Source organism: Salmo salar, chromosome 26, assembly GCF_965601325.2.
Source record: "Salmo salar chromosome 26, fSalSal1, whole genome shotgun sequence".
Lineage (NCBI taxonomy): Eukaryota > Metazoa > Chordata > Actinopteri > Salmoniformes > Salmonidae > Salmo > Salmo salar.
This window is the reverse complement of record NC_138316.1, coordinates 12440177-12467967: the sequence shown is the minus strand read 5'-3', so window position 1 is coordinate 12467967 and position 27791 is coordinate 12440177. Positions and strand designations below refer to the sequence as shown.

At 42.8% G+C, this 27791-nt stretch overlaps 1 protein-coding gene and 1 long non-coding RNA gene across 8 annotated transcripts in view; one reads left to right on the top strand and one right to left on the bottom strand.

Moving 5' to 3' along the window:
• Positions 1–5535, bottom strand: part of LOC106587308 (uncharacterized) — a 50709-nt gene extending 45174 nt beyond the window's left edge. Inside the window, exon 1 of one of the 2 annotated variants that reach the window (XR_006762245.2) lies at positions 4979–5535. This is a non-coding gene — a long non-coding RNA (uncharacterized LOC106587308). The remainder of the gene's footprint in view (positions 1–4978) is intronic. The other variant, XR_014382815.1, reaches the window with a different exon arrangement.
• Positions 1–27529, top strand: part of LOC106587166 (zinc finger protein 536) — a 180279-nt gene extending 152750 nt beyond the window's left edge. For 5 of the 6 annotated variants that reach the window (XM_082969411.1, XM_045708867.2, XM_082969410.1 and 2 more), the window contains one exon: positions 24519–27529. In XM_082969411.1, coding sequence (XP_082825537.1) covers positions 24519–24793 — 275 coding nt within the window. In that variant the 3' untranslated portion in view covers positions 24794–27529. Of the gene's footprint in view, positions 1–6783; positions 8946–24518 lie in introns of those variants that run through there. The other variant, XM_082969414.1, reaches the window with a different exon arrangement.
• The last annotated feature ends 262 nt before the right edge of the window (positions 27530–27791 follow it).

Sequence of the window (27791 nt, the reverse complement as noted above, 5' to 3'; positions counted from 1 at the left end):
GTGCAACGTAGCATTCAGAGACATTTCTGGTGTCACCCTACTGTTTGATCTTGCCCGTGAACTCCCTTTATTGTCCTTATTACGATAGTAAGCCTCAGATGATTCACTGTAGAGCTTGTCTGAGAAGACGCATTTCTGTATCATACTATTGGCGCTTCCACAATCACGGGCGTATTCCAAGTTTACGATGAACACAGAGAAAGGGAAGTGTTCCCTGTCTGAATCCTCATCACTGAGCACATCCCAAGTCTCCAGCTGCCTTCTTTTCTTATTTTAAACTCCTGTCCCTGATCCATTAGGAGCCCATTTTATAGTGTAGGGTGATTCCTGCCCTAGGAAGCGCTGTGCTTCAGCGGCAGGCAGGTTCCTGTGCTCTGTCTGTCTGTAGTAGTAGAGTAGGGAACCTGTGAGGAGGTGCAGTGACAGGCCCACTGTGGTGGATTAAAGGCCCACTCTGTTTCTCCTCATCTCTCTCTCTTTTTCTCTATCTCTCACTGTCTTTCACCCCCCCCCCCCCCCCCCCCCCCTCCGTTTCTCTGATGTGACAGACAGTGTCGTTCTCGTCACTCAGAGGGGACCTCGTCCCAGGCTGACGGAGTCGCTTCAGCGTTCCTCTCCATTCCCACCGCAGCGCGACGCCACACAAAATTAGTAACCAGATATGGCAGTGGCGCGATGCTAGTGCGAATAATACCACACACTCGAGGGAGCCCAGAGCTGTGAGATTAGCACAGACAATTAATACAGGACATGCCTGCGAGAGGGCCTCGGAATATCTTTATGTTGTTTTAGCCGCTGCTACGTGTCAGTGTTCGAGGGAGTGTGTGTGTGTGTGTGTGTGTGTGTGTGTGTGTGTGTGGTGTGTGTGTGTGTGTGTGTGTGCGCGTGCTCTTTCATGTCTGTATGTTGTGGAATTGAAACCTTCATTTTGACAGGTGTTGTGATCTCATCTTCCTTTTTATAGCCCTGAAGTCATGTACTGTACGGTAGCTTGTCACAGACATTCTTGTCCATTGAAAATCACTAACAACTGTAACGGTAACATTCCCAGCCTGTAGTCCATATGGAAGTGAAGGAAGGAAGTGTGTGCGGTCTATGTAAGCACAGCTAGGTCCTCCCTGCGTACAGGCTTGATAGAATAAAAAGCATTATTCATACTCAAATGAGGCCTGATGAGCACAGATGACCTCATCTCTTCCTGTTGCCAAACAAAAGGTTCCTTTTACAATGGAGACGGGGGGGGGGGGGGGGGAGTACAGAAGATCCCAGGCTCGTCCCACCAACCAGAATGTGCCCTCTACAAAGACAACAACAAAAACTTTTAGCGACAGCCTTTGGTTGACCTTGTTAGCGCCAGCGCACTTGGGTAATCTGTGGTTAATTATTTTCTCCCCTCCCCTTCTACATTAGACTACAGCTTGTGCTCAAACCACAAGCAATGGGATTTTTTTGGGGGGGTTGCACATTCCAACGCCGTTATGTTACATTGTTGCTGAATAAAGGCTGGTATTATGTTCCCGCAGTAAAGGGCAGAAGTGGACAGAGTTTTTATCTGCTGAACGAATCAATCAGGATTATGTCAGCTGAAAAGAATCACAGACAGCAGTCGCCAGTGCGTGTGCGTCTGGGTGTGCAAGTTTGTGTGTTTGTATTTGAAATGTTGCTTATTTAAAGGGGAGCTATTTGTTGGTTGTGAGTACATGGGGGGGGGGGGGGGGGTGACTGAGATGTCATTTCTCGGGTACAGAGAGGATCTCTTCTATTTATTTTATCCTCTGTGGGAAGATTGGAAGGGCGCTCATTATCATTTCAGCAGAAATGATTAGGAGATCAAATAGAGATCGAATGCCATTTCCTTCCATTAATGCGGGGGGTTTAGTGCGTCTGTCATGGCATGGCTGTCCGGCTGCCTGTGGGAAAAAGACCGAGGGAAGAATGGAGGAGAGGATTAAGAGGGGACCGGGGCTTGGCAAGGGAGTGCAGGGCTATTCATTAGCAGGGCCCAAAGTGAGGCACACTGGCATGCATAGAGTGAGAGAGATAGATAGATAGATGAGCCTTGAGCAGTAGCTCTACCACACAAAATGGAGGGTAAAGGCAAAAGTCAGTGATCACATGGTCAAGTTTGCCCTCCACATTGTGCAAACCTACTCATGCAACACTTTGTCCTGCTTTGAGACTCACACGCGTTAGGGTGAGGGTCCTGCCCTCTGGGGTCACATTCAAACAACCCACCTTACTGTTGGGTCTAACAGGCTGCTAATGCCTTGCCAGCAGTGGTGTAAAGTACTTAAGTAAAAAATACTTTCAAGTACCACTTAAGTCGTTTTTGGTATCTGTACTTTACTATTTTTTATTTTTGACTACTTTTACTTCACTACATTCCTAAAGAAAATAATGTTGTTTTTATTCCGTACATTTTCCCTGACACCCAAAAGTTAAAATGGTCCAATTCACACACTTATCAAGAGAACATCCCTGGTCATCCCTACTGCCTCTGATCTGGTGGCTTCACTAAACACAAATGCTTTGTTTGTAAATGATGTCTGAGTGTTGGATTGTGCCCCTGGCTATCTGTAAATTAAAAAAAACAAGAAAATGGTGCTGTCTGGTTTGCTTAATAAAATTAATCAGAAATGATTTTTACTTTGGATTTTTTTATACTTTTTTTACATGTGATCAATTACATTTACTTTTGATACTTGAGTATATTTACCAAATACTTTTAGACTTTTATTGAAGTAGTATTTTACTGGGTTACTTTTACTTGAGTCACTTTCTATTAAGGGTCTTTACTTTTACTCAAATATGACAAGTGGGTACCCTTTCCACCACTGCTTGCCAGCCACACAATCAACCTTCAAGTCACGACCATGACACAAAAATGGGCCTATGTGCCATTTGTTTGTCAACTTAGGCGCAAATTGTGACTGCATGTTTGAATTTGGAGTCAGAACAGCGCTCTCGCTGTTCTGTGATCTGTGAGTTCAAATCCCTCCATTAGCGCTCTGACACAGAGGGTTATTTTGCCCATCAGAAGCACTACAATCTTGCATACTTCTTCTGTCTGAATAGCCATTCTCTCTGTATTGTATTTATGTATTGAAAAAAAGGTAATAGATCAAGCACATTCCATTATTCTCTTCTAAGATCATTAGCAAATATAATTAGATATGAAAGAAAGTCATTTGGAAAAGAGGGGGGGGGGGGAAACGCTATCAGGCAAAGAAGACAGATTGTTGCATCAGAGTGTTTGGGCTTAAATTGCTCAGCGGAGGTATTATCTATCCAACCATCTTAGTCTCAGAAACAGTCACTGGGAGAGGGAGGGCACTCACTCCAGCCCACTGTTTCTCAACCAAGACCTAGAATTTTCTGTACGCCCATGTCTCATACAATACCTACGGGTAAGGAGGAACGCATCAAATAAAATCTTAAACAACAATACCTACATTGTGTAGTGCCATTCTTTAAAAATACAATATCAGATAGAGCAAAATAGCCCCCCCCCCCCCCCCCCCCCTGCATATATGGATTCTCCTTTTGTACTTTTGTCTTACCTAAAAAGGAAACACAAATCTTCTTCCTTGATGCAGTATAGCTGGGAACCTATTCATTGTGCCGCTACCACATGCAGGAGTTTGTCACTGTTTGTGCACCTTTAACGCAGTAGTGTGCTTTCTAATGGGGATCTGAGCAGAAACAGCCATAAACACAAAATCCTGCTGTGTCTCACCGCAAATGTGCTTTTTTTTTTCTTCTTTAGTGGTGCTTTGAGGGATGGGGGTGGATGTGGATTCCTCTAGTCTTTGTGAATCACAGCAAATGGTATTCATAAACATCCTGTATTCATTAAAACCTTCTAAAAATATGATTTGGGTTCACTTCCTCGCGCTCAAGCGGTGGTGTGTGCTGTTCATATTTACATATTTATAAATACTGGCTTTACAATGAGGCCTACCTTTGCCAAAAACAACACTTTTTCGACTGTCGCCGGATGCCTGGGAGAGAAGAAAGTCCTCAGAGGCACCTTCAATGGCAGTACTCTATTGTAACTGCCTGTTTGCCTGCCTGCCTGCAGCACACTCAAATGTACATAGGGCATCAGTCACTTCCATGGCACTTATGTTACAGCTAAACTCAAGTCTCATGCAGTCAAACCCACATCATTAGAAGACTAGCACTTAATCTACAATACATGGAGGCTAGGATTATCTGGGGGAATTACTTCTCTTGCTTTAGTTTGGCCTCAACAGAATTCTACATTTTCGTCTCAAACCTTTACATACCAGTAACAAATCCAGAGCAAAACACAATGTAAAATAGAAGGATTTATACTGTTTTCCATAGTAACCGATTAGCTTAATAGTCTTGTGTAGTTTGCGTACTAGCGAGGCTTTCACAGCAAAATGGCTTGTGAATGTCATGTGAGAGACTGCTTAGAGACCCCCATGCTAACACTAGTATTTCCCAAGGCGGTTTACAACACATGCTCTCAGCCTTGTGTTAGGCCATTGTTCTGTCCATCTATTCATTTATCCATTCTGTTAAGCATGACACATGTATTAACACAGGGTGGCTCCTGGAGCTATGTGTCCTCTTACCATATGCCTGGGTTTCTAGGGCCCTCTTCTCCAGTAAATGGCCATTCTGACTGTTATCTCACAGTTTACCAGTAGAGGGCGTCCTCACCCTTTCAGCATTTTCAATAGTCCTTTTGACTACGGTGCATTTTTGCAATTCACTGTAAAATATATACGTTCTCATACAAATAATGATCTAATCAGTTGTCACACATATAGAGAGTCTTGATGACCTGATGCTGTTGTATAAATTGTAGCATTTACCAATCCCAATATTATTACTTTTTGCATAATACATGTAATGCTTTTCCTAATGGTAGGATTCCTTACATTATAATGATAAAGTATGTAGTCTACAGCATTGACCAGATCGTATTTATTGAAACAGTACTGACCTGGTATGATAAGCGGTAGTTGTTTTTAAGATGGCAGACACAAGTGGAATGTCAACGAGGTCCTTGGGTTGGCTGGTGAGGTGCATCTGTTCCGCACACGAATGGGAAATTAAAACTGAGAGGAAGTTATGAGGAATCTATAAAGTTGGCCTGGAAATCTCCTGCTCGCAGTGGCAGTTGTTGGGGGAGAAGAAATGTCATGCTTAAATAATAACATTCCAGGTGGCTTAGTTAATGAACAGTGAAAATCAAGTATGGGGCTTAATCTGTAACTCATTACTGGAAGTTAAAAAAATAAAAATGAAAGAAGAAGAAGGGAAATCACGAGGAGAAGCCACCCTTGAGAGACCAGATACTTTTTATGTAAAGGAAAACATTTGTTTGTTTATTAGGTGGACCACGACAACATATTTTGTTTAGGGGCGGAGGGGGAGGGGCTTCGTATATTAGACAGACAGGATGCCATTGGCTGCATTCCAAAATGAAGGTGTTGATAGACATTTAGTCAGATTCCTTAGTGAATGGCTGAGTAATGAGAGATTTATGCGTGAAGCATAGATGTAGACGTAGAATAGTATAAACCAACAGGCTGTTCCATCATATTGCCATTATATAATGCATACATGACATACACAGGCTTAGTCTGCCATCTAGTGGTCAAAGTTGGCTCTGACAGTATTTCCTTAGACTGCGCCGTGGTACAGAACCATGCAGATGAGACTGCAAATGATGGGCAGAACAGTGATGCTCTCTCTTTAAGAGATGAAAGCAGTTGTGTGCAGTATGTCTTGAAAGTTAACACTCAGAGATGAACGTTTTAATTTGTTGACGCGCCTGGCATAGGATGTTTCAAGTGTGAACGAAGATTGCTTGTAACTCAGACGAGCCCTGAGGGCTACTTTAATTCTCTTTAGAATCTTCATCGGCCTTTTTCTAAACTGTTTGACGTGTGAGTTTTAAGTGAACATACAGTACGTCTTGATTTGAGAGTGACGGTGTGATTGTGTAGCTTAATACAGAGAGTAGGTGTCAGCGTAATTGCTCTTTGAGAAATCAAAATCATGATGTTTTATCCTGTTTTTAGCTTTCCGTTGCTCTGCACCGACTCTTCATTTCATTTCGATATCTTCCTTGCGACAGCACAATCGATTAAAAGCAATTTTCATTTCACTTTGTCAGTTTCATAACGTCACTTTAAAAGAACATGACATGGAAACGTATTCGGTAGATTTTATTGCCAAAACATGTCCTCTAGAAGTTGTTGAGGCAATGGAACTGTGAAAGGAAATGTTATTTAGCTCTCACACTGTTGCAGAACTTGAAGATGAGCGTGTTTTACTGTCTGGGATTCAAACGTGTAGTATAATTGCTTACTTGAGTACACGTATCTAGCAAACAAACTTGCTTGGAAAAAGTATGGAAATCATGTTACTGCTAGTGTCTCATACCATTTATAGACTGCAACCTTTGATAAACACCTCACAACCTCACCTCTGAGTCCCTGTTAGAGGCCTAGCATACATTTGAACCAAGTTCATCATTTTTTTAAATTTAGTCACCTCAATGTTAGTCTAGAAGTTTGTCAGTCATATATGTGTAATAATAATGCGAAATGTTGGTTCCTGAACAGAATGTCAGTTTCTGTTTTGCACTTACTTCACCCTTTGTGATGTTTGTTACAGTAAGAGGTGGCCATTTTGTGTGTATAACTGCTATGCTATGTTTAGTGTCAGAATGGTTGTGTTGTGGCTGTGGTGGGGTCCGGGGGCAGTCTTGTTAATCTGCGTTTGTTCTCTTAACTGTAGTTCATCTGTGGGTAGGAGAGGAGGAAGGCCATGGAGCCCTGGGCCCCGCGCTGACCCTCGACCCTAACCTCGCGCTGCCTAACCTAGCTGACACTGAGACGCACGACGCAGCCTCTCTTAACAGAGACTAACTCCGGCCCGAGCACCCGGCTGGAGCAAGGCAGGAACATGATGATGGTGGTGATGAAGGAACACACTATATCAAAGACTTTATTTAAAACATGCTACGATCAAACAAGAGAAGTCATTCAAAAGGAACTATGAAGGAGTGTTTCTGCCCCGTGTGAGGATGGAGAGGAGACTGAGAGACAGACCTGCTGAAATGACTTGTAGAGGCCACTGGATGTGACGCTCAGCAAAGTGACAGACAGACAGCGACTTTAACCATTCGGTTTCCTGTCCTCTCATGGATGACTCCTCCCTCCATCTTCTGTCTTCTTCATGTCTCTCCTTTGATTTGATGTTTTTGATTAAACTACCTGCTAAATGACAGTCCCTAACACACCCCTACTATGACACATTCCTTGATCCAAGATGGCGTCCATCATTGTTGACAAAAAAAAAAGAAGATAATATTCAGACTGAACTGTTGTGCTGACCTGTGCTTCACCTGTACGACAGGCTCTCTCTCTCTCTCTCTCTCCTATCAGACCCAGTACAAAGACAGGTATTTAATGATCCCCGGATCACAGTAATGGTATTGTCCCTGGACTGTACCATTCCCACTCTTGTCCAGCTGGAGCTGTAGCTTAACACGCTCCTTTTGACCAGACCAACCATCTATGGAGACCAAGCACACTTATTTCCACGCACATTTTAGTTGCTATTTTCTACCCTGTTTTAGGGCCCAATGCTCAGCGTGTCAAAAACGAACTAACAGGGAGAAGATAAAGGAAAAACTAAACCAGAAGTATGACATTCTCTGACAATCTTTTCCTGTGCTAGCTAACTAAGAGAGAGCAGTAGTTTTCAGATATGATTGGGATGTTAGTAGATGTGACAACGAGAAGAGAAAGCCTGAGCATTGTACATACAGTAAGGTGTGATGATGGACAGAGGACTGAGGATCCTCACCCCACCCTCTCCCCATAACAGAAACAGGACTGAAGTGAAGACTCTTTTCTCGCTCTAAATCACAGAGCCTGTAGATGCTCAGAACTAAATGTAAAAAGAGAGAAGTAGCCACAACAACAAAAAAACACAAAAAAAAAACCCGTTGTTTGTGAAGAGCAGAAAGTGTTGAAGTGACGGTAATAACTAGTTTACACGACCTTGTCCTGTAGGTAAACATAGAGCTTGAAGAGAAGATATCAAAAACAAAAGGGGATTGTATTTTCTCCCCTTTTCATCTCTCTTATTGACTTCAAGGACTATAGTGTTGCAAATGTTTGTAAGATACTGCCACCAATCAATGTTGCAAAGTGTTACTGACTACTGAAACGGTTTGATGTATTTACTTTAAAAAAAAAAGACGGAAAAACTGGAAAAACAAATATTGTCTAGCCTTAGATACGGTCATCTGTTGTTGCATCGACGAAGCTAGTTGTTTTAGATGGTAGGCCTTAGGGTTGATCCATTTTTTTTCCCCCCAAGTACTGTACTTTTTTGCCTTCTACATTTCAAAGAAAAAAGAAAAAGATTGACAATCTACTCATGTGCTCCAAACATATGCCCATATATACATAATACATTATGCATAGAAGGATTTTTTTTTTCTTTTCCAAAAGTATTTTGCACTGTGATAGTATTATAAATCAAATCTATACAGTACAAAACTAGCTAACTAACTACAATGAAGGTGTGTGTGTCTGTGTGTCCCTTGACATTGTGAAATGTTTCTATGTCCTCTTGTGAACCCTGAGAATTCTAATGCGGTATGTACAGTGCACATATATACAGTACATTTTCAGTTTGAAGGACTACAGTACATGGCTTTGACAAAAATGTTATCATAGTGCCAACCCCAAGGCATGCAAGTCACCTGTGTGGTCATCATTTACATACTGTTTGTTACTAAAGCAGAGTGATGATCGATGCTCAAATTCCACATCGGGTTGAAATTCAACTCCACACAAAAAAAGAGCCTGTTTTTAATTTGCTTTTCTTGACTTTAGAATTCCCAATTCCAAAATATGAAGGGGGGGGGGGGGGGGGGGGGGGAAGGACGAGAAATTAAAACAAAAAGTGATATTGTAGGGAATTAAACAGGGTGCTGAGAAGTGGATTGTGGGACTGGGTCTGAGTTAACCAATCAGAGGGCCCGGTCAGTCCCATAGTGATGCCCTCGCTCCCCTTCTCTCCGTTGTGTGGTTGTATACCTGAGAGGTTAATATTAACTACCTGGCTCTCTCTGAACCGGTATAAGAGCATTCCACGTACGAACCTGTCTTGTGAGCTGAAAACCTTTTGTTTGCTGTATTCTCATGGCAGATGCTTCGTTTTGTAACTACTGAACTGTACTTATAATAAAAATAAAATGTATTCAAACTATAACGGATTGTTGTCGAGCGATGGATTGTTTCTTTTTTCCCCCCACAGGATAACAGTCACTTAGGAGAAAATAAAGCATCAAAATGCCAGTGTTGAGTGAACGATAGTCTGAATATGTCACTCCCTCAAAACTATTCAATTTCCAGTCTAGTCCTTTATCTCAGAGCTTCATGGACTATGCTCATACTGTTGAATAGGCTACAATACCAACTAATTGTGGTAGGCCTATGTGATATTGTCATCCACCACCATCAACAAAGTCACCTCACTGCATTGGATGGAGAACTGTCCTATGCAGACTCAGATAGTTTTGTGCTCTAAAAGATATACACACATGAGTATAGGCCTAGCCATCAGCTTCCACCCCTAATGCACTCAGCTACAAGAAAACTGAAAATGGTTTACACACTCATGTAAACCAGGGAGACCCACAATGGACCACATCCCGTCTGACGCACACACACACACAGACACACAGACACGCACAGACACACAGGCACGCACGCACGCACACACACACACACACACACACACACACACACACACACACACACACACACACACACACACACACCGAAAGAAAGATCAGTGTTCAGCTGAGAACACTTCTCTTGACTGTTGTTGGTGAAGCGCTTGTTATATTGCGCTGAATGATGAGCAATATAAATGATGTATCTTTCTCCCCTCTCCCTGACTTCACTGTTAAGTGCTGTACAAGGAAGTAGCCAGAGGGGATACAGTGCTGACTGACTACAGAGCTGACCGTGTAGCACCAAACTGGCCTGTTCCATGACAGCTCAGATGACAAGTTATGGTGTTGCTAACTGTAGCCCTGTGCCCTTAGGCCAATGTATTGTTAATTCCAAAACACCATCCAGTCTTATTTCAGGGTGGGCAAATAATTGCTCTTCTCCTTGTTTCTTTTTTTCTAGTCTATCCATCACGCAAAGTTGTTTTGGACATATTGTGTGTAATTGGTTAGTGTGTGTATGTGTGTGTGTGTGTGATCTAAGACAGATAGTGCTGTGATATAATTTTTCACAGGTCCATTACCAAGCTGGAGGGTGCTGCACCTTCCAGCCCCCGAGACCGTGTTCGTCTCATCTAAGGAATCTCTCCATTTCCCATAGCAATGTCATAGGCAGGAAAGTAACAGTACGAACACATTCAAAAAGATAAAACTTCCTTACCCACATCAAAAGTACACGTCACTCAAGTCCGCTTTGTTCCCCTAGTTCTAGTCTGGGATGTTCTTCAAGGGGAAGTTTTTTCTGTTTTTATTCCTCCTCTTTGGTGGTACAGGCTGAAACCTGATCCAGGTCTGGTTGATGGGATCCATATTTGAGTTAACCTAACGTCAGGACCCAGCGGCTGCTGAGCCTGCTGGGAAGAGGCCCAGGTCAATGCCTGACTAATTTTTAAACGGATCAGCTGCACCGCACCAGATGTGGGGGCGCTTGTGATGCACGGAATCTGGTCCTAATAAAACTCACATCCGTAGAAAGTAACCATTTCACATAATTATTTTCTCCTTCTGTCTCTGGAAGTGATTTTTTTTACATTTTTTAAAATTTATTTAACTAGGCAAGTCAGTTAAGAACACATTCTTATTGACAATGACGGTCTAGGAACAGTGGGTTAACTGCCTTGTTCAGGGACAGAACAACAGATTTTTACCTTGTCAGCTCAGGGATTCGATCTAGCAATTTTTCGGTTACAGGCCCAACACTCTAACCACTAGGCTACCTGCCGCCCCAAACTAAATAGAGTTTAAAGGAAGGATGTTTTGTATGATTACAAATCAGACAGTCCCTAATCAAAACCAGGATATTACTGTGTGTGTGTGTGTGTGTGTGTGTGTGTGTGTGTGTGTGTGTGTGTGTGTGTTCACCTACTGTGAATGTGATCGTGCACGTGTCACTGATTAAAGAACACATCAGGTCTTTTTTCATTCGATTCTGCTCTTATGTCTTTTCATTGCTTGATGATCTGTGGCGCGTCATCAGTTTGCCTCATGACCCTGTTCAGAGCTTGATGAACATTTCTTCTCCCTTCATTTCGTTTCTTTCCCTCTCTCACATCTCTCATCTTGCCGTTGTCTCTCTCTCTTCCTCTCTCTCTCTCTCTGCATCCATTTCCTCTTTCCTTTTCACGCCATATTGTGCTGCAATGTGTGCAGCGGCGATTGATGTGCTTAAGATGATGGTGCGGCTCCGTTCAAGTGTGCCAGCAGTTGTAACTGGGCAGATGGTGACCTCCAGTTGAACCTGTCTTTGCGCTCATTTGTTCAGCTGTGGTTAATTTCACAGGCCTCCATGTTGCAGGCGTCTCTGCATTATGCACTGCTCCACCATGGCCACTAGAGGGAGGTAAAGACCAGCTTTTACCACATCAGGAGGCAACTAGCTACTTTCTGCCTTTGTTTTCACATTGCACTGAAAGGACTGACTTACGACAATAGTATCATAGAATAACAATAAAATAAATAAATAATAATTAAAATGAATTCTACAATAAATTGCACCTTTTGTTCTGAGCAATTTGATCCAACGTTATCAACCCCGCAACCACAGTGTCGAATAACCAAGTCTATTTAATGTTGAAAATATATGCTTATGAAGGTGCTAGTTACTTATGATCTGTCGTTTGAATGCTACCCATCTGTAACCATAAGACATGGTTGTACAGTCTGGGCCTCTCAGACTGTGCTTGGCACTATCCTCATAGACAGGGAGATTGTAACGTTAAGTTATTTCAATTTGAGAAATACCGGTACTGTTTTGGGATTCTAAGCCTAAACTGTAACGCTGTTCAATAATAAACACACACCCACCCATACACACCCACACCCATCTACACCCACATCCAGACACACCCACATCCAGACACACACTGGTCATCTCACCACATAACGTCATCTCTTCTGCTCAATCAGTTTAGACAATCCCTGCATATTTACAGTACACTGAAATGCTGTTTATGTTGTACTGTATGTACTGTAGAGTGTAGAGTAATATCTCTCTCTACACACACACACACACACCACACACACACACACACACACACACACACACACACAAACAGAGAGACACACACACAAACACACAGTCCCCTGGCCTCCTGTTTCCTGGTAAATGTGTTTCTGTGCTAGTCTCAGGCTCTGGCTTATGAATCGATGATCATGTGGTGTAAGGGAGATAGATGGCTTTTAGCTCCATCTTGTCTCCTCTAATTGTAAAATATTAGTTACATTAGACTCTGCCTTGTGATTAATGGAACTTATTTGGAGGTGGCCCTCTCCTGGCCCTCTCCTTTCCAAAGTCCCCCACTGACTTTTGAGAATTGAGTGATTTCACTTAAAGCAGACAAATAGGGCTCTCTCTCTCTGAGAGGAAGAGAGAAGAGAGAGGCCGAGTAAAGGGAAGAGAGAAGGAGGGAAGGAAAATAAGAGAAGGGAGGAGGAGGAGGAGGACAGAGAGAGATAAGGACAGGCAAAGCTTGCATGGGGGAAAGCACTGACGATAAGGTTTAAAAAGTTATGCCAGAAAAAATAAGCCAAGAAATTTAAGCTTTGCAGGAAATAAAGCTTCGCCAGATTTATACCGTGTAACACATTGCAGATCACACGCTGAAAATACAACCCGATCTCACAGAGGGAAGTGAAGTCTTGATCTTGTTCTAAACCTGGTCGTCACTGAGAAAGGTACGTATATTCATCATAACGGACTGTATTAAGAATGGTGCTTTCCAATAACTCTCAGCCCAGTCCCCTTGCCTTGGAAACACAGTGACTGTTATTGATACCCGCAGACCACTTAGCTGTGCTGGGAACATGTTTGTGACAGCCAGAGACCGGGTTGCCCTTGTAATGTCTGCCATAGGAGAGAGATAGATCATGTTGCGGCGATATGAGCACCTTGTAGGGGACTTACTCCATACGGCAACTTTTCCATCCCGGCCCTCCTCTGTTCCTGAGCCCATGGGAAGTGTGATGTTTTTATTCGTCCTCTCTTGTGTTGTTTTTTTTCTTTTTTCTTAATTGGCTCAGAGGCCTTGAGCAGCACCTGGCATGTATCGGGGCGAGCTGACATGATCTGCTCTGTTTAGGACACTGTCTCCTCTGGCTGTTCAGCTCCCACGGTTAGCCTGACACACACATCACTCTCTGTTCTCTGTTAGCCACTGCTTCAGTCATAACGCTCCTTTTTGACACGGGTTCGTTTTTTTATCAGCCTTCTTTTTTAATCCTTTCTAGAAGGTCAACAGGAAGTTTCCACAAGGCTTATCTGCCGTGTGAGTGGTTTATTACCTTTTAGTCCAAATGAACTCTTTTTTTGCTCCCTCTCTTTCTTATTGTTTCTATCTTCTCCGTTTCCCGTACACAAGCACACAGAGACTGTAGCCCACACTCTTACAGACTTGGACATCTATTAGCTGTCTGCAGTGACAGGTCAGCCCGTACACACACACACACACACACACACACGCACACACACGCACGCACGCACGCACGCACGCACACGCACGCACACTTGCTGAGACAAGCTGACATACAGGCCATCATCACATGATGAATTTACTGCCCCGTACCCTTGAGCCCCAACAGTCCTCAGCCAATCACAAGTGGGAGAGGCCCCGGTTTGTGTCTGCTCAACAGAGAGGACACTGACACTGCAGGTGCAGGTACAGAGGCTCTGACCACTGGAGAAGTTTGACCTTACAGTATGGGGTTTATGGTCCTAGCTGAATGGCATGTACAGACACTAAGAAAACAACTGTTTTAGTGGAATAGAGACAAAGAAGGAGAGAGTGGGTGAGAGAGAGATAGAAAGACTCACTATTTTGAGGAACCTATTAACAGCTCCTTCTGGTACAGCAATTAATAATCTAGTTCAGTATTTAACATGGGACTGAATCCCCAGTGACTACTTTTTAGCTTTCTTTGATGCATCAACACCCCCTCCCCGCTGCCTCTCCATAAGTGTATTCCTTAGTGTTATGTGTGTGTTGGTTTTTCTAGTTAACCAGAGAAATAGACCAGATCGCTATTCCCCGAACCTCAGCCCAATTTTACATCAACACACACAGACTTCTGAAACCTCTTAATACTGTTGAAAAGTCAAATCCCTCCAGGGCTTTGGATGTAAATACAAATATTTTTGGTAAATCAATAGACATGTACCTTGAATCAGAGTCAAAAGGTCTTTATAGGTCTTTAATGTTTGAATAGGGTAGAACAGGGTTCCCCAACTAGTGGCACGTGTGCTGAATTTGGCCCGCGGGTGGTTTTATTTGGCCCCCAATGTTTTCTGTGTAAAAATAAAATATTATTATTCATTTTGGGTGATTTTCATTGATGGACATAAAAGACTGTAAAAGCACCAGGAAATCAGCTCCAAGTGATTTACATTTTGGAAGTCTGTTCCCAAGTATTTCCACGCATAATAGAGAGACACGTGTTCATATACAAATGTAAGCAAGGTTTGAAATGATGTTTTAGTCAAATATTATATCTGGTTGGGCTTTGTGTGGTCAATTTGCAGTCTACAAATCATTTGTAATGATGTTCCAGCCCCATGACCATCCACTCAAGAAGAAAACGTCCAATGGCAGAATCTAGTTGATGATCCCTGGGGTAGACATTCTAATGCTTTTTCCCAGCCATTACATTTTCCTATCTGATGTTTACGGATCCATGCCACCGATGAATGGACGCTACTGTAACGTAGACCTGGGACGATAAACCAAACATTATCGACCCCGACCGTACCGATCACCTATCGCAGGCATTTTGCTGATATAGTTCATTACAATAAGTAGCCTATACTAGAGAAATGTGACGTTTGAACTTAAATACATTTTAGATACCTTAATAGAAAATGACTCAAGTAAAAGTGAAAGTCACCCAGTAAAATACTCCCGAGTGGCGCAGAGGTCTAAGGCACTGTGGTCTAAGGCACTGTATATCAGTGCAACAGGTGTCACTACAGTCCCTGGTTCGAATCCAGGCTGTATCACATCCGGCCGTGATTGGGAGTACCATAGGGCGGCGTACAATTGGCCCAGTATCGTCCGGGTTTGGCTGGGGTAGGCCGTTATTGTAAATAAGAATTTGTTCTTAACTGACTTGCCTAGTTAAACAAAGGTTAAATAAAAAATACTACTTGAGTAGAAGTCTGAAAGTATCTGGTTTTAAATGTACTTAAGTACAGTGGTGGAAATGTACTCAATTGTCATACTTGAGCAAAAGTAAATGCTATACATCAAATTCCTTATATTAAGCAAACCAGACGACACAATTTCCATATTATTATTATTATTTGACAGCCAGGGTCACACTCCAACACTCAGACATCATTTACAAACTAAGCATTTGTGTATAGTGAGTCCGCCAGAACAGAGGCAGTAGGGATGACCAGGGATGTTCTCTTGATAAGTGCATGAATTGGACCATCTTCCTGTCCTGCTAAGCATTCAAGTTGTAACGAGTGCTTTTGGGTGTCAAGGAAAATGAGTGAAAAGTACATTCTTTTCTTTAGGATTGTAGTGAAGTAAAAGTCAAAGTTGTGAAAAATATGAATTGTAAAGTAAAGTACAGATACCACAAAAAACTACTTAACTACTTAAGTATTTTTACTTAAGTACTTTGCACCACTGAATATGGGTGATTGTTAATGGGACAACTGTGGTGAACATTAATATTAGATGAGGGCAGTGGGAAGGTAGGCCCCTAAATGACAGGTAATTCAAGAAGAAGACAAGTAAGCGGTCAGTACGTTGTAATAAACTTGAAAGTTGTAATAAAGTTGTAATAAACTTGAAAGTTGTAATTAAAGTTGTAATAAACTTGAAAGTTGTAATAAAGTTGTAATAAACTTGAAAGTTGTAATAAAGTTGTTATAAACTTATCGTTCTATTTACTGTTATCGCATCAATTCAAGCAATTTATTGCAATAAGTATGTTTGTCCATATCGCCCAGCTCGAAAGTACACTCTTAGAAAAAAAGGTACTATCTAGAACCTAAAAGGGTTCTTCGGCTGTCCCAATAGAAGAACCCTTTGGAAAATCCTTTCGCGTTCCAGGTAGAACGCTTTTGGTTCCAGGTGGAAACTTTTTGGGTTCCATGTAGAACCCTTTCCAGAGAAGTTTCTACTTGGAACCAAAAACGGTTCTCCTATGGGGACAGTCAAAGAACCCTTTTGGAACCCTTTTTTCTAAGTGTACTGTAATGCTTAGAAATGATGTGTAGGATGCCCCAGCCAGGGTTACAGGTCAGGATAAGGGGGTATAGATGTATAGGCTGGACATGGAGTGTGAGGTGGTACTTGGGTGTTTGGGAGTGCTGTTTGCTGACTAAACTCTGAGCCTTTACAACACGCAGGTTATTATTGGCCGACAGATGGTGCATCACATTTTTACTGCTCACACCTTCTGTGGCTCTCTCTCTCCCCAGACACAACTCCAATTTTTTCCCCCTTCTTCAGAGGAATGGAGCATAGCGCTACTCTTTGATACACAACACTCTCTCTCAAACCCATACACAAACACAAACACACACGCTCACCTCTCTCGGTATGTGTCTCCTATAGGGACTCGAACACCGCCATTTTTTCTCTGTTTGTCACTCACATTCTGTACATATCCATGGCAACACACAAACATACACATAATTCTGTCATCACATATGTTTACGTATAGGGATACTGTATGTTTCCTTATACTGTACATTAACAGTTCACATGTTTTTTTCTTTACATCCCAAAGAAATGTATTGCTTTCCACAAAGTGATATTTTGGGATTTTAGCAACGAGGCCCTTTATCTACTTCCCCAGAGTCAGATGAACTCGTGGATACCATTTTTAATGTCTCCGCGTGCGGTTTTGAAGGAAGTTGCTAACTAGCATTAGCGCAATTTCTAACTCGAGTTAGCTCAATGACTGGAAGTCTATGGGTATATGGCTCACGAAACTAGCTCTAAATTCCTTCATACTGGACAGAGAGACATACAAATGGGATCCACAAGTTCACCTGACTCTGGGAAGTATGAACTTATATGAACATTGCAAAAATCCCGAAGTATCCCTTTAATAATGGTGTAAATTGTAATTTATTCAGAACATATTGTGGTCATCTTTATACATAGATGTGCAAACACAGCAATACAAAAGGCTATTTTAAAGTTGGCGACAAGGTTTCCCTAATACAAGTAAAAATGGTTGGCTTGGTTATCTTTACTTGTGCCATTCATTATTTCTACACTTAGGGGAGAGTGACGTTAAGTCGTGCCAAAATGATTAGTTGTGCCACCCCTTGTTTCTTGGAAACCATACACAATTTAATCATGTGACCAAATATTTAGGAAGAGGTTGTCATTTCATGGAGTTTGTGAAGGAAGACCCCATGTGGCCTTTTATACAGCAACATAAAAAGGCTATTTTAAAGTTGGCGACAACGTTTCTCTAATATAAGTGAAAAAGGTTCAGTTTGGTAAACTTTACTTGTGCCATTCTTTATTTCAAAATTTAGGCTCAATCCCAATACCTCCCCTTAGCCCTCCCCCTCGTTTTCAAGTGTCCCTCAAAAACAAAGCAACTAGTGGTAGGGAGAGGTAAATAACCATGAGGAATGGGACGTCACTCGCACACAGCAAAAGCCGCCAAAGGTTAGCCTACCATGCAATTAATTGACTACGAGCCTCGTGTTTTTCCACAATGCCTGTAATGACGGCAGGAATAGCTTTCCTTATATGTCTCATGCAAATAATATGTACTTACCATATGAGCAACAAATGAGAACTGCAAAACAACAATGTGCCATAATGTCGCCATATTCTGGCTGCTGTGGCTGTGGTTCAACGTGGAGTAGTATTGAAGCAGGAACATTCATTACATAATGGCAATTTGACATGTAACAGTGGCATTTCCTTCACTCAGTCATGATTAACCAGTGGAAGCAATTAAAACCACTGTTCTGCACTAATATTTATACCAAAAGTGTAAGGGTCCGTACACAGATTGGCTACATAGCTACACATCCATAGGCATACAGATATTTTTATCCACCACTACACAATAAGTAAGAAAATAGTTAGTACGTTACTTCGGCTGCATTAAATGACAAATATCTTCAATCTCTAACGTTGACATTACTAGCCACAATAAAGAACACTGACAAGTGATTGACTTCGATTTTCTTTTTATGAACAGCAAGGCAAGCTTACAAAATTGCTCATTCAATTTGCAGTAAATGCATCCACTTACAGCCACTGGGTTTCACAAGATGAAAGCCTGGTTTGCTGGTTTGCTCAGGAGTCCCTAAAACATTAATAGGATAGTTCACCCATTTACAAAATTACACATTGGTTTCCTTACCCTGTAAGCAGTCTATGGACAAGGTATGACAGCAATCCGTGCATTTCTTTTGTTTCCCTGGTGCATTTTTAGCACACATGCTAAAACGTTTTGGCATTTGTGGCACAAATCCCAAATGTATTTCTAAATGTAGGCCTAATCCCAATACCTCCCCTTAACCCTGGTAATGATATTAGCATTTTCCCCGTATCATGTTCAAATCATCTATAAGGGACTTTGTTGAGCTTCACAATCAGTTGGAGATACTTTTGGATGATTTGGACATGATGCGTGGAAAATGCTAGTATCGGTACCAGGAATTGGATGGGATTTTTGCCACAAATGCTAAACGTTAGTATTTGGAAACAGTGCCAGGGAAACTAAACCAAAGCATGGATTGCTGTCTTGCCTTGACCATAGTGCTTAGAGGGTAAGGAAACCAATATGCAATTTTGTAATTTGGGTGAAATATCCCTTTAAACAACACAAATTACAATTCATACAAATGTCAAACGCTCATATAGCAATCTAAATGTATAGCTAGCTGGCTAATGTTAGCTAGTCAGATAGCTTGTTAAATAGCAATTTTTGTAAGTTAACATTGTGACAAAGAAATATGCAGAATCATTTGTCTCTACATTAACTAACATATTCCTCTTAACTGTAATTTTTTTTCGTATGATTCATTATGAAGTAAAAATGACTAATATTTGCTTCAATTCTAGTATTTTTATCAGACAATACTCTTAAAGCAACTCTCCAGGGTTGGGTAACAGAGCTTCATGGGAATTTTGGGATAAACCTGATAGAAAGTCTGCATTTCGATTCGCTTTGTTTGGAGAGCCAACTAGAGGGCTGAAAAGGCACTACGCCTCGCTCAAAGTTTAATTGGGATAACACTATGACTCGATGGGGCACACGGGATTGCGCAAAAGGAAGTGGGAGGGCCAAAGGGAAGGCTAAGTGGGGGGGGGGGGGGGGGAGATTGAGACACCACTTCTTTTCCAGTAAACCATATACAAAATGAATCATGTGACCATATAATTAGGAATAAGTCATCCTTTAACGGAGTCTGAAGGAAGAAACCACATGGGAAAATTGGTAAGCAAGCTACAGTAGGTCCAAAAGATTTTCACAATGCCAAATTAATGTATTGTGTTTCATAGGTTTCATGATGCTTGTATCTAAACCAAATTAGATCGTTTTAAGAGTGTTTTATACATCAGTTCGGATATCTGTAAGCTACAATACGAGATCCTAAACCTAGCATGAAAGTGTATCATTGTAGCTGTGTGCGCTAATATAGTCAAATGGTTGCTTTGGGGTAAATTGTTTAATTTGGCAAAGGGCAAGTTGAGCCAATGGCTCAACATACCCCATACAAATGATGATCACATTTGGTCAGTTTTATGCATAATATGCATAGTATTTTTGCAATTTATTATGCATATAAAGTCACACTACTGCATTTGTATTGTGCCCTGTGTATACAAATGTAAAACACGCAGGGATCTAGCTCGCCTTAAGGTTCTTGAAAGACCAGCCAAGGAATTGAGAGAAGGGAAGAAGTCCATTCAAGCAGCAGCAAGGGATGAAAAAAATCTACCTTATGACACTGAAGAGGTACGTTGACAAAAGAGAAAACAAAACGTGCACCTGTGCGAAAGAGAGTCTACGACAGAGTAGCAGAGGCACCAGTGTCTGACAACATGGAGTCTGAGCTTGCTGAATATAACAGAAATCTTATGGACCGGTTTCATGGTCTTAGTAGCCTCAAGTACATCTTACCCCAAGGCTTACCCTGTCCCTATGTTCAATTTACCCCATACCCGGGGTAAGTTGTGCCAAGAGAACACTTTTTTTTTTGGACAAGCTACGTTTTCAAAACGGTTCTGATTATTTCCACCGATACGCAACATCCTAACATGTATGTAGATATCTTCGTTAGAAAGCATACCATATTTCCCTTGACGTAGTGATGCTGAGTAAACACAATAACTCAACATGCCCCGCTCTCCCCTATCACACCAATGAGATAACTGGTCAAAGTGTATAGTGCAGTCTGTAAGAGAGTGCATGTTAGAGTACCTGTAACGTGTGTCATGCTTCTAAACCCTTAATAACACACTGGGTGGAAATGAGACAGACTAGCCCCCCCCCCCCATAGCCTTTTCCCTTCATTCTGAGGGTAGAATGACTGTTTGTGAGCATCTGAAAGTCATTAGAGGTTCTGCAGTCTGTCAGGTGCCAACACACACACACACACACACACACACACACACACACACACACACACACACACACACACACACACACACACACACACACACAGGAATGTTCACACACACATACTTACATGGACACACACACACACACACACACACACACACACACACAAACACACACACACACACACACACACACACACACACACACACACACACACACACACACACACAGGAATGTTCACACACACATACTTACATGGACACACACACACACACACACACACACACACACACACACACACACACACACACACACACACACACACACACACACACACACACACACACACACACCCTCACAGACGCACATACACAGAGATACAAGCTGAAAGTGCTGAAGCCCAGCAGCTTCCTTCTGCTGTGCAGGGCCTGGGGATTCGTCATGTGCTGATGAGCTGCTATAACAATATATGAGCGAATCACAAGCAGTCTGCAAATGAATCATTTTCCCCTCTCTCTTCCCTCCCTCACACCCTCGCACACACTCGCACACATACTCGCTCTGTTCGTCAGGCTTCGGGGAGAGGGGCTTCCTGCCTACAGACGTAGGTGAGGAGTGCTCTCTCACAGATGGTAGCACTGGCATCAGATGGAGTTTATATAAGAGTGGTTTTGATTACGTGCCAAGGCACTGTCGTGGGAGAGTGTGTGTCTGTGTGTTGGCTTCGTGTACATATGAAATTTGTTTGTGTACGTTCATGTGTGTGTTTGTGAACAGATTTGTGTGTTTGAACGTATGTGTGTGAGAATGCTTTGGTCAATGTGCACGTACTGGTTTGTCTATAGGTTGTTCCCGTGTGGATCATAGAGGGAGCCACCAGAGGGAGGCAGTCGTAGTGCTGTTACACTTCGACGTTCACTAGGAGAGAGAGAGAGAGAGATGTTTGAGTGGAGAGCTGGGTAATCGGGGCTATTGCAATAGAGGAGAGAGATAGGATCATAGCAGCACCTCATGGATCTCTCTTACTTCCCTCTCTGCGTGGAAACGTGATCAGAGAGCGCCCTGCTCCATCCGCTTCACCACAGACAGCATCCAACACATCTCTGTTAGCTAGGGAGGGGTCAAAAGGAGCGAGCTACAGTACCCATCTGCTGCCACCCAGCAGTAGAGAGGCTGGCAAGGGAGGGGTGAGGAGGTGGAAGTAAAGGAGGAGGGTGAGAGTGAAGGGGAATGAGGGCGGTCTCCTCCTGCCTTTCTCTTCTCCGAGGCGTGAAGGAGGGAGGGCTGAGGGGTAAGTAGGGGGCGCAGGCAGAGTGAGTAGATACAGTGGGTTGTTTGAGGAAGTCATGTGGTAGTAACCCAGCCCCCCCCCCCCCCCCTCCCTCTGATCTCTACGCTCAAGGCCTTTGGGTGTTAATTAGGAGACCTAGATAATGCCACACTAATGAAAACAAGACCAATGTTTTCTCTTTCTTTTCAGATAAAGCTTTGGGTTGGGTTTTGAACAGTCTCTGGACACATACGAGAGAGAGAGAGAGGGATAGAAAGAGAACGAGAGTGAGAAAGAGATGGAATGATGGAAAGACAGAGGGAGTGAAATGCGAAAAAGAAAAGGAGCGAGAAAGCGAGAGAAGGAATGAGTGGGAGAGGTTTCTGAGGTAAAACTATTTTTCCTGTTTCTTGTCACTCAGCACCTCCACACACAATGGCCCAGCGGAGTGTGTCATGAAGGGGAAAAGGAAAATCTCTCCTGTACAGTCAGCACTGTTCTACCTGCTGACCCATTGTGTGGGCGACTACACACACACACGCGAGCACACACACACACACACACATGCACACACACACACACACACACACACACACACACACACACACACACACACACACACACACACACACACACACACACACACACACACACACACACACACACACACACACACACACACACACACACACACACAGCTCAATTCTGGTTTGCAGATCCCAACATGTTTGTGTGCAGATTTATGATCTGTAAGGGGATTCAAGTGGGTGATGTGAGTAGGTGTGGGTTAGCCCTCCGGAGAATCAGAAGAAGTGTTGATATCTGAGGGAGGTGGTGGGTGAATCGAGGGCCACCATCTTGGGCATAATCCATGCGGGCAGTGCTGGTGTGTCTTTGTGCGCTGGCCATTTGTTTGGGTTATCGCAGTGTGTGCCGGAGTAGGTGGATTAGATGGAAACTTAAGAAGCATGGCTGTCTCCATGCAGCTGGGTCCAGGCATCTGTCATTCCTCTGTCCAACACCCTATAAATCCCAGAACACACAGGCCAGACTGACGCACTTCATTTCAACAACACCATTCAGAGATACTGCAGGGAAGGGGGGGGGGGGGGGGGGGGGGGGGCTATATGTGTGTGTATTCTGCTTTTGAAAGGAAGACACTATTTAGTTTACAATTCAACCCAGGATAAGCACCATATTCCTACAGTGTTATGCACGAGTGGAATCGCTCTGGTAATCTCAGACCCAGCTTGCCTTTGTCTTCATATAGGACAGTCAATGTCATTATGTTTGTTCAAGTTCTAGATTGTACTTTTTTTTTTGTAACATTGGATAGACCACCGCTGCAACGTTAGAACTGATCTGTGTTTATTTTAAAAGTGCCGAAAAAAATAGAGAAATAGAAAAGGGAAGAAGAATAGAGTTGACTTGTTTGGGGCAACACTCGGTCCCCCTAAGTGTAAAATGGGATGAGATATTCTGCCTCTCGGATTTAACGTAACGTAAGAGAGTGTGAAATTAAACTGCACAGGAATAAAAAGTGGCCTTCATTGTGTGTCGCCGGCTCGCTTATCGAAACATTCCGACAGCTGGAACATCTAAAGCTACAAAAAGTTGTAGCAATCTCCTTTGTGTAGGGTCCTGAGCAGACATTGTGATATTTGAAAGCCGCTGAGACTCCAAAGCCAGCGTTAGAATGGCAAACACAACGTGCCTCTAAATCCTGCCTCTTCGCGACAACACCGTGTATCGGTGAGTGTGTATGTGTTTTGTGTACCTTTAATTCCTATCCTTCTTTCACTTTCTCTACATTCCCTGCACCTACACAGCGTCTATAAACTCTGTTAATTTGATTTACCGCATCTCAAATTGAATTGGAAAAAAAAAAAGAATGACAGAAAATGTACCGTTATTAATAATAACCGAAAGCGGTGTACAACAGAAAAGTGTCTGGGTTTGCTCTCGGCTGGATGAGCGCGATAAGTGAAGTCGGTTATGATGGGCACGTTTTCTACATCGCTCAAACAAACAGCGCAGGCTATTAAGGGGCCATTGTGTTTGCTGCAGTGAGGATCAGATCCAATTCGAGAGAGCGCGTGGAACTGTTGGGAGTGGTGAAGAATACAGCTTGTGCAGTACACCGCTCAAACACCGCAATGTTCAAAGGGAACCGCCGCTGCTCCTCTTAGAAGATGCATATCAAAAGAGAGGGCACTGAAAGAGTTTTAAAGACACGTCTCAGGAGGGTACTAAAGCTAAAGCACTGTGTAGTAGGCAGACGGTACAGTCATATTCAGTGCCTCGGTGACAGAGCTCGTTTTACATTCTGGTAAAGTAATACCGAGTAATGATGAGGTGACTGACTGTTGTCTCTCTCTTGTTGTCCTCGCACAGGTCACGGAGGTCACGGAGGTCAGGGGGGTCGGAAGCCGTTCCAGTGCAGGTACTGCTCCTACGGTGCCTCTCAGAAGGGCAACCTGAAGACCCATGTCCTGTGTGTCCACCGCATGCCCTTTGACAACAGCCAGTACCCTGACCGCCGCTTCAAACGCTCCCGCATCGACTCGGACGCCTCAGGGAACTCTGAGGATGGGACCACCAGCTATCCCACGGGAATTCACGGGGGCATGGCCGACCCCCCTCTCTCTGGAGAACCCCTGCATCCATGACCGATGTCACCTGGTGCCAGCCTTCAACTCTACAACTACTGTACTCACTAGAGCCACATGACAGGGACTAGTCACTTCGCTTACTCCCAGAGCAGAGCCAGATCAAAGGGGGGCATCAGTGTTCATACTGTTTTACCCAGAGCTCACAGGACATCCTCAGTGTGTACTAGGTCAGTAACAATAACATAACATGCATATAAACGACACATACCATGGGTAGAGTATTCTTTAAGATGGGTCCTGAAGAAATGCATCTATTCATTAATAGAGAACTAGGGTATAGATATGTTAAGTGTAGTTATGTGACAAATAGTGGAGACGACTATATAAAAAAAGAAATAATAAAGAAAATATAGAAAATCCTTAAAATGACTTTTCCCCAAAAAGTGTGCATTTATCAGAAAAATGATCCCGTAAACGATTTAGCGACAATTGGGGAAGATGGAATAGGATTGTTGAACACACCCCTCAGAACATGACACCGGCGGCTGCCTTTTGCAGAGGGCGAATGATGAGCAGCCAGTGGAGGCTGGGGCAGGCAGCGGGAGTGGTGGTGGGGGGGGGGGGGGGCCTTGGTGCCAGCCTGACTGGAGCTGTCATCGCAGAGGAAATCAATTCAATCCCCCTCTCCCTTTTTTTCATCTTTCTCGACCCAGCAGTCCAGCCCCATCCACTCTTAGCCCTATGCCCCTACTGCACTACAGGAGTAACCTAACCCTGGCCGACATGTGAGGGGTCAAACTCAGTTCCATCAGCTGGCCAGAGTCGCCGTCCCCCCCCCCGTCCCATCCCCCGTCCCCCCCTTTCTATGGCCCTTTAAAACGACTCAAATCCAACATGGCCTCTGGAAGAAGAAAAAAAATCAATGATGTATTTGAAGGAGCCATTAGCGATGTGGAGCCATCACAGAGATGTGTTCTGTGCAATATTGTCATTTATTTGGATATCACCTTACCAGACACTGCGAGGTGGAGTTAATTGAATGTGTTTTATTTCATTTCAACTTTTATGTTAGGAGGTGGATGGTTGTTCTTTGAAATTGAAAGTGTAGATAGTGAAGATGTACATAGTGGAATTGGGACCTTTACAACTTGATGTACTGTAACTTAAGCCAGAGGCTGAATGTTTCGTTATATATGAAGACAGTGAACGTCACAGAACTTGTTTCCTAAGACACGACGCAGGACTATCTTCCTATAAGCTCTTCTAAAGCAGCTTCAGAATGAGCAATAATACATAGAGATAAACACCCTGCTCCCTGTCTCTAATTTAAATGTATCAGTTACAAAATAGACAAAAGGACCTTTTCTACAAATGTCTTTTCCAATTCATTTCTCGGTTTCGGACGAAGCATTTTGTGAGTAGTGGGGGGTAAACAGAAGATGAGGGTTTTATTGTGTTGGTATGGAGGCATGGGGGGGGATTTTTAATGTTTCTGATAAAGAGAAATGATCCGGACTTTAAGAAAGTCAATATCTTCCCTCACAGCCAAGGAGAGCTGAACACTTAAACCCCAGGGCCTTAACACCACAGCTATGCCTAAAGGAGTTTACAGTCCGCTCAAATACACTGCTCCTATCAGTTGAGAGAGAGAGAGAAATAAGAAAAGAAAGAAAGAAAGAAAGAAAGAAAGAAAGAAAGAAAGAAAGAAAGAAAGAAAGAAAGAAAGAAAGAAAGAAAGAAAGAAAGAAAGAAAGAAAGAAAGAGAGTATGAATATGTACAGAATGCAGCCGTGGTTTCAATGGGGTCATTTGAATTAGGACTCTTCTGCCATGCAGCGATCTACTTACAGTGTTTGTTTTTTTTTGTTCATTAGCTTACCTAGCCTAGTTCGCACCGCCTTACTTCAAATCGAGTCGATCAATTTAATGCAACTGTTAGTCTGATATCTACCATGGAGCCACAACATTGAGCTACAACTGAAACGACGGTGGTGAGCTTTAGGTTTAAATGCACTACTGTGTTCTTGGTGACTGTGTTCCAGTCGCTTGCTTTTTCGTGCGTGTATGTACGTGTGTGTGGGTGTGCCTACCTAACTATATTAGAGAAAAAATAACAACAAAAAAAAAGTTAAAAATAAACTCTGAAGAAAATTATTCACATTCCGTTTCTAGCACTTTTCAGGTTTTCCAGTATATCTGTATGTTTCAAACTATGCGATATGGCAATAATGCTGTTTATGACACCGGATGCATCATTGTTTGCCATTCTCTGTGACGTGTTCGTCCATCCCGTACTGTGCTACTGTTTACCTGCCTGCATTTCAAAATAACCCACGTGTTCCCTGAAAATATTTTGTTGTCACGATTCAATTAAGAAACAGACGCAAATGTACAATTAGAACTTGATCATCCTTGCGCTAACAAAGAAGATAAATCATTTCTATGTACTTCTCTGTGTACTCTGTGTTCATGGCCCTGATACTGTCCACATTCCTTGATGAAGTAAATGTCTATATTGGAGGTAAAGTAAGTAGAGGGTTTTGTTGCTACTACTATATACTTACAACCAGTACACGACTTTGTATTTAAATATAACTATTGAGCATTATTTATTATTCTACATCGGTTTTACAGAAGAGATAAACAACTCTGATAACCGTAAATCTACGTTGTTTTTTTCATTCCAAAGTCATTTTTTTCATGGACTCTTTCTGCTGTCAGGAAGTCGTAAAGTCTTTGAGGCAATTCGTTTTATCCAGTGTTTTACGCAATAAAAACCTCTACCTCTGGAAATACTGCCTTTGTCTGGTCCAACATGCAACATAATAGGACTCTTTTGTTAGGCCTTCCCTTGGTAATCCTAATCTTAACAGTTCACAACTGAGCAGGTAACTCCTTCCCTGCCAATAACACCTGAGGTAATCTAGTTGTGCCTGCTCACCTACCTGTAGATGTGAGTACTATACCGCTGATTACTGTTATTACCACACGCGCATGATTTGTTACTGTCACCCTATAGACACTCACATATTCCAGGGAAACCCGCCTACACAGC